This window comes from Sinocyclocheilus anshuiensis, unplaced genomic scaffold (assembly GCF_001515605.1).
Source record: "Sinocyclocheilus anshuiensis isolate Anshui unplaced genomic scaffold, SAMN03320099.WGS_v1.1 scaffold3955, whole genome shotgun sequence".
NCBI lineage: Eukaryota > Metazoa > Chordata > Actinopteri > Cypriniformes > Cyprinidae > Sinocyclocheilus > Sinocyclocheilus anshuiensis.
In genome coordinates this window covers 77,713-85,442 of record NW_015556067.1, presented here as the reverse complement: position 1 = coordinate 85,442, position 7,730 = coordinate 77,713, and the positions used below count along the sequence as shown (strand labels likewise).

Here is a 7,730-nt window from a genome sequence, read left to right as displayed (position 1 = left end):
CGAAGCGGAGTCCAGCCCGGGGTCGTCACATGTGGTTGCCGCAAGCCCGCCGGACGCTCCTTCGTCGAATCTGCCGCCTCTCCTCACGCTAGCCCCCGGCTTCTGCTCACTCTAGGCCACCACCGCCGCTCACTCAAGGCCGCCGTGTGTGACGCTGTGTTACGTTGTGAATGCGAAACTACTTTGTTTGGTCTTCCAAAAATGGACACGTCAGTACACCAAATACACAAAATTATGTTATTTTTAGCAGCATCATATGACCCCTTTAATGCCTTGAATCTAAGGAGAGGAGCAGTGTGTCCCTCGCCGCCCTGAAGAAAGCGCTTGCTGCCGGTGGCTACGATGTGGAGAAGAACAACTCCCGTGTCAAGATCATCGTTAAGAGTCTGGTGACTAAAGGGACCCTGGTCCAGACCAAAGGAGTCGGCGCCTCCAGCTCATTCAAACTCAACAAGAAACGAGCCGAGATCAAGACAAAACCTGCCAATAAAGCCGCTCCTAAAGCCAAGAAGCCCGCAGCCAAGAAACCTGCCACTGCTAGGAAGCCCAAAACCGCAGCAGCGAAGAAGCCCACCGCTAAGAAATCTCCGAAGAAGGCCAAGAAACCCGCTGCTAAAAAGACAACAAAGAGCCCAAAAAAAGCAAAGAAACCAGCGACTTCTAAGAAAGCAGCCAAGAGCCTTAAAAAGACCAAGGCAGTCAAACCCAAGACAGCAAAACCCAGAGCTGCCAAACTTAAAAAGACAGCAGCCAAAAGAAAATAATACTTTTTAAATTTTTTTTAAAACGGCTCTTTTAAGAACCAACCACTACCTCATAATAAAAGAGCGCTATTTTTATTTATTTTTTATTTTTTGGTTAACTGTACAATGAGCATGCCATGACAGCAAACTAATGGCCCTTACATGTTGAAGTACAAATACTTTTAGCCTATATGTTAATGTTGTTATGAGAATGTGAATATTTTGTTAAATCTGTGTTCATGTTTACACAAATAAACTGAAACTTTTCTAATTATCTCAACTTTCAACATTACTATTCATTTTAGTAGTAGTATGCTTAAAATCATAAAAACGAATAGGCAAGGCCACAATATATAAGTTTAAATACACACAGATAAAAGTGTTCTTCATAAAAAATTATAATCACTATAAAACAAATAAGATATAAATTGAGAGATAATAATGGGAGTCAAGAATAAATGACAAAAAAAAAATAAAAATCTAAAAGGCAGTGTCAAATAGTACTATATGTGACATGCTTGAAAATTTTTGTCAGTAGCGGAAAGGGGGTTGGGTTTGTAGTTTGGAGGGAAGTTCACTGATTGGCTTGGAACGTGTTCAGACTCCAGCCAATAGGATACTGGCACGCTTTCTTTTAAAAGTCATATCACTACTAGTAAAGTTAATTGTTATCCTGCATACTAGTCAAAGAATAGTTATTAAAACCAGTTAAACGTGCTTCCATCGGTGAGATATACAGCGTTTTGTCCAGGTTCAGAAATAGACGCTCGTCTGGAAACAGGCGCTTTTCATATCCAAACCGCGCACAGCCAGCGCGTCTGATGTTCTATAGATCTGTGGTAACTTGTGGACTGCAATTGGTCAGATTACAGTCTGTCAGCTGAGAGCTGGGCCTAATAGAACCTGAATTACAGATTTTCAAAAAAATAATTAGTTTTAAATCTCCAAAAGCGCCTATGTTTTTTTTTGTGTTTATAGTAATATTTGAAAAGTATATAATGTTATTTATAAAGAATTACACTCATATTTTGTAGTTCAAAGGGTTTTCTTTACAATGAAACCATTTTTTTTAATTTCCTCCATTGTATGTGTGCAGGGTAAACATTTGAATTTGAGTATGTTAAATTTAGGCGAAAATACCAAAAAACGCCCTGAGCTTAAGTGGTTTTAAATACAATGAGTGGAAGAGGCAAAACCGGTGGAAAAGCCCGCACTAAAGCCAAGACTTACTCCTCCAGAGCTGGACTGCAGTTCCCCTGTCGGCCGTGTTCACAGGCTTCTCCGCAAAGGCAACTATGCCGAGTGCGTCGGTGCCGGTGCTCCGGTTAATTTGGTCGCTGTGCTCGAGTATCTCACTGCTGAGATTCTGGAGTTGGCTGGAAACGCCGCTCGGGACAACAAGAAGACCCGTATCATCCCCCGTCACCTGCAGCTGGCGGTGCGCAACGACGAGGAGCTGAACAAGCTTCTGGGTGGCGTGACCATCGCTCAGGGTGGTGTGCTACCCAACATTCAGGCTGTGCTGCTGCCCAAGAAAACCGAGAAAACAGCCAAGACCAAGTAAACTGAGTGAAGTTTCTCTTCAAACCAAAGGCTATTTTAAGAGCCACACATATCCTCTGTGAGAGAGTGATTTCCTCTAATTCATTCAATAATTTACTTTATTTTCATATTGAAGATTTATAATAAAAAATTTTTTTATCAAAAGCGCGCAAGCACTTATTGGTTTCTGTACTCCAAAGTTCTCCACAGAGCACATGGTACCGAAACAATTTTAAAGGAGCCAGCATGCCTTATTTGTCCAGTCGCACTACAATATTATTAAGATTATATGTATATAGCTTCATTGACATGGTTAAAAAGATGTATGATGTATATGTACAATTGAAGGAAATACAATGAACATTGTGGTGATAGGTATTCAAGTATGGCATTTTTTAATTTTAGTTCCACAAGTCCAACTCTACTCATTCAATAAGAAATAAATGAACAATCACGTGCCTTTGCACACACATTTAAGACTATTTAGATCTATTTTTTTTTTGTAGTTTCGTTTAAGCAAAGTGAAACCGAATAAAGGACAATTGGGCGGGAATCACAAACTGTCCCCCCTGTTTGTAAAAATGACAAGCACAGCCATTGGCCAGCTGTCATTTAATAATGCAAGACAAAAACCAATCGAATGCCTTGAAGCTACCGCCCAATGAGTGCATGGCAGCCCTGGGCTTAAATAAGCCTGTTTTGCTTTTGTTCCTTACTGTTTTTTGCATCAACAGAATTCATCTTAAGCAATAGTGATGGGAAGTCCTTTTACGCCCTAACGTAATGACGTCATTCGCGATGACCTAATGATATCAAGTCTATCGTCCCGGGCCGGGATGAAAATACACATTCAAATACATAAAGTCAGTAATCATAACTTCAGTCAGTTAAAACATCATAATCATGATCTGAAAAGTTTACAATTAAGTTTTGCAACTAAGCACCCAAATACAGTAACAGGCAGTGATGTGCATACCAGGATTTAAGTCTTGAAGATATAAAGTAAATAAATTAGTTGTTATCAGCGCAGAAACCATAATCAATTTATTATACATAATCCATTGCAATTTATTTGTTATTAAATAAACTTAGGTTTCGCCAGACTGCCCTTCATTCAAGTCCTTGGTTTACCCGCGCTCATAACATTAGCACAGAATCAGTTGTCCAAAAGAACCAGTTCGGTTCAGACGTGCTGTGTCAGTCATAGTAGGCAATCTGTTCGGTAGCTTCACGCTGTATCACGCATGCGCAGTATCATCAGCTCATCGGTTCTCAAATCGGACGCGTCCGAAAGAAACGGTTCTCGGTTCAGTGTACTAGTGATCCGAAAACCGATGCAACCGGTTCTTGACTCGAGAACGAGAACCGCTCCAGCAGTGGGTGTGTACGTTTTTTATCCGACTCGCTGCACACATGCTGCTCTGCTCGTGTTCATCTTCAGTTCTCTCTTCACAGCAGTTCAGTCAGTGTACTGTTTGAGTAAATTAATTACTCCGGGATATTGGTTTATTTAGACTCAGAGGGCTGTCAGCCACATTAAAAAAGTGAATAACGATGCGCTCGAAGATGTCGGTGATGGAAGAGTTCATGATCCCCATCGCCTTGGAGGAGATCCCGGTGTCAGGATGAACCTGCATCAGGACTTTGTAAACGTATATCGCGTAGCTCTCCTTCCTGGATCTCTTGCGCTTCTTTCCTCCTTTGCCGGCGGTCTTGGTGACGGCCTTCTTTGAGCCCTTCTTGGGCGCGAACTTTGCTGGTTCAGGCATGATGCTCTCTACAGAAACAATCAATATTTAATAAATTTCGTTAGAACCATAGACTGTAAAAAACGATGGACGACGCACCTTCAATCTCTTTGAGGAAAAGTGAAGCCGCCATTGTCCCAGCAGGGCTGATTGTCCATATTGTGCTGATTTGGAAGTGGAGTCTGCGCAGTAGAGAACTAGGGACCAGAGTCTGCGCAGTAGCGAGCGAAGTGGAGCCGTGTCCCGCCCACACTCCCGCAGAGTCGATCGCAAGCATACACCCCTGACCCTGTTTTAATTAGCCTGACTGCTCCAGTTTTTGTCTGCTGAGAGAATTGTGTTAAAATAAGGTAAATACAACTCCAATATCCTCCTAAAGATCCCAAAAAAGTCAGTTGGCACCTCAGTTCACTCAGAGAAGCTGTCAGTCTCAGCTGTCAATCATGACGTCACACTCCCGTTTTTATAGCATCACTTAACTAACTAAAACCAAAATTATTTATAAAACGAACACTTGAACTTACATCAGTGTGATAAAATCTACATCAAATGACAAAAGCCATCTTTGGAAAAAAAATATTTGAAGTGAAATGTAATTATTTAGTTTGTCCCATGTCCCATTAGATTGCATGGAGAGGGCGGGGTTTACGACCTATACTGGGACCAGCCACCTGGGGGCGATCGAAACGCAATGGCTTCACTTTTTAAGACTCGTGCGGCACACTTGGTTAGAACACACAAGCTTTTATGCACTGCGCTATGCTAATTTAGAAAGGGAAAACGGCGGTCTGTTATTGCGTGTCTCCATTGACCAACCCACAGAATGATTTCATTGGCCACATTAAAGCCAATCAGAGGCTTTAAAATGTGAATCCGCCCATCACCTCATGCTTTACATCTACCGTCCCCATGGGCGTCGCTAGGCCATTTTTAGGGGGGCTATAGCATATAGGGGCTATAGTAATGAGTGAAATATTGTGAACAATTAGAGTTCTTCGTACTTTAAACATATATATAGTACTTAAATTTATCATCTACAGACTCAGAGGATTCTATAATTTTAGCGTTTTAAAACATGTTACATACATTTATTCAAGCAGGGCTTCTAACTCGCACGCGACTGACACTATTCTCACGCTCTCACGTATGTAGGGTTGAAAATGCTTGCTGTCACCAGGGAATAGCAGATGTTTCTAGGCACATAAGCAGCAAAGGCCATCAGGAAAAACAGAAGGCACTGCAATCCAGCAGTGGAATTCAGCAGTCCTCAGTGCCACTTCCTTCTGCTGGGACAATGTCCGCCCAATAAATAAAGTTTGATAATACACAGTTGTGTTATGTTTATGTAGTGGAGGGTTCATAATCTTATTTCCTGAGTATAGTTGGGCTTTTAGATGCCATAATCTATTGAATTCATTGTGTGGAATAAAATCATTCAAGATGTAACATCAATGCAATTCTATCTTGAAGACAAGGAGGGCGGAATTAAAAATAGCTGTGATGCTGGCAAACCATAATATACTACTACTGGCTGTCACAGATCATCTCACTCGGTCCACTCATAAAAGAGTGCTTCAAAGACTCTACTGCACATGAGTACAAATGTGCAAGAACCAAGACCACCTGTAATATAAATCAAGCAGTAGCCACACATTTCAAAAGCACACTGGTAATGTTGATGAGAGAGAGAGTCCATACACCCTCGTCACAGATGCCTCAAATGACACAGGTAGGAAGGAAATGTGTTTACATTATGGTATAAACTGAATTACATTTCTCCTCTCGTTTTCTTTTAAATTTTGGCCATATTTTTGATGTGAGCTGGCTTTACTATATTTGTTTGAGATAATGGGCTAATTCTTTTGTCAATGCAGGAAGAGAAAAGATGTGTGTTTGTTTGATGTGAACAAAGTGGCCCATCGGTTCCTTAGTATGTGCACTACAAGTGGAACCAGATCTGGCACAGCAGAACTCATCTTCCAAAAGATTGATGCATGGCGCCTAACAAGACAATAGCATTCCGTGATCCAACTGTGTTGGCCTCTCTGTGGTCAATGCAGCCGTAAACATCGGACAACACAATTCAATTGCATCAAGAGTTCTTCAGAAAAACAGCAGTTTATGAACATGGCTGCCTGTGTCATGTTTTACACCTCACTGTGAAGCCAGCAGGTCTTGCCTTTTCTGAGTTAAGTGTAGATTGAATATATTTTTAATATTTAGATGATGCACAGATTATGAATTTACTAAACAAATGATTAATAACAGGTGTCAGATTTTGATCTTGTAGCTGTTGTCTTTTGGTTTAAAGGCAGCACCGATCGCAAGGGCTTTCTGGCAGGTATTTACTAACCCAGCTCTACACAAATGATACAGATTTTGAGCAACTGATAAAGTTAACTAATGTAGAATTCATTCGTTATAGAATTATGGAATTAATGGCCTTTACACATAGTTTTGTGATTTGTGATTTTGTGTTTTTATTTGGTAATAGGATATATCACGATAATGAACATGTACAATATTGTTATCATGGGAACTTCAAAATAGCGTGAATAACTATTTATTACAAATTGTTCAGGTTTTTTGAATGCATTTTATGAATAATTTTTCCATCAAATGGTTAAAATTCACAACACCGCTGTATTTGATAAGACGCATGCGCACTCTGATGTAAACGAGCCCAACAGGAACGAGTGAAGGAGATGTGCTGAATGAAAGTGCCAAACTCTAATCCTAACCCAAACCATATAGTAATTAATATTACTCAGTACTTAAATGTATAATTACACTGTAACAAGGACACCTTAAAATTAAGTGTAACTGAATTATTTTAAAGCATTTATTAATCTTATTTAATTTCAACATTTACTAACACATTATTCAAATTAAAAGTTGTAGCTATTTTATTTAATGGCCCTGAGCTAATATGAACTAATAGTTGTATATTTTTTTTATCAAATAATAATAACTTTAACAAATGTAGCTTTTGCTCATTGTTAATGTAAGTGCAATGACTAAGGTTGATATATTATTGTAAAGTTTTATCTGTTGTTCTTTATGATTCTTTTGCACTTTAATCAGTTGGAAACATTTGTTTACTTTATAATTTTTTTTGTATTGCTTTATTGTATTTAAATGTTCAGTTATTTTTTTTAGGAGAAAAAAAGTTATTAAACCTGTTGTGACAACACTTTTTTGCAACGTATTTCATTATTGTTATAATACGGTATACCGCAATTGCAATTATCAGCGATTATCGCAACATGAAAATTGTATACCGTCACGTGCCTATTGTAGATATTTTTTTTTTCATTTTTTGACAAAGAAAAGCCTTCAACAAAACTTAGGGATATTTGTACTATATAAACATATATGTGTGTATGTGTGTGTGTGTGTGTGTGTGATACAATTTATTTTAGAATTATATGACTAGAAAAGATGAAGCTCAAGACTTTTTAGCGCTATTATTTAGTGGAGTTTTTCCGTAAATTCCATGCATTACCATTAGAGGTTAAAACATCACATTTGTATTTGGTTTACCATACCAATCAAATGCATTTATTATATATTTTACTTTTGAACGAACCGTGCACGTATTTATCAGGTGATCGCTGCGCCTAATGTCAGCATTCACCTCTCTTCACTTCATTCTGGTGTAATCTAGAAATGGTCATGCAAAGAACAATCTTCGATT

The 7,730-nt window shown here is 39.2% G+C and overlaps 1 protein-coding gene and 2 pseudogenes across 1 annotated transcript; 2 read left to right on the top strand and 1 right to left on the bottom strand.

Moving 5' to 3' along the window:
• The window catches only part of LOC107676196 (histone H1-like), a 2,224-nt pseudogene extending 1,460 nt beyond the window's left edge, over window positions 1-764 (top strand).
• A 1,155-nt stretch (window positions 765-1,919) lies between these two features.
• LOC107676197 (histone H2A-like) lies at window positions 1,920-2,354 on the top strand (annotated as a pseudogene).
• Window positions 2,355-2,797: 443 nt separating this feature from the next.
• LOC107676191 (histone H2B-like) lies at window positions 2,798-4,054 on the bottom strand. The gene is made up of 2 exons (XM_016470703.1): window positions 3,839-4,054; window positions 2,798-2,854 (listed from the first exon to the last, which is right to left on the bottom strand). The coding sequence occupies exons 1-2, from the start codon at window positions 4,052-4,054 to the stop codon at window positions 2,798-2,800; spliced, it is 273 nt and encodes a 90-aa protein (XP_016326189.1).
• Window positions 4,055-7,730: the final 3,676 nt, after the last annotated feature.

Bases quoted from the DNA above. Each gene is read 5' to 3' on its own strand.
- LOC107676191 (XM_016470703.1), bottom strand. From the start codon at position 4,054: ATGCCTGAACCAGCAAAGTTCGCGCCCAAGAAGGGCTCAAAGAAGGCC. The intron at 2,855-3,838 runs GTTATTCACTTT...TTTTACAAACAG, and splicing joins CCGACATCTTCGAGCGCATC to GGGGGACAGTTTGTGATTCC.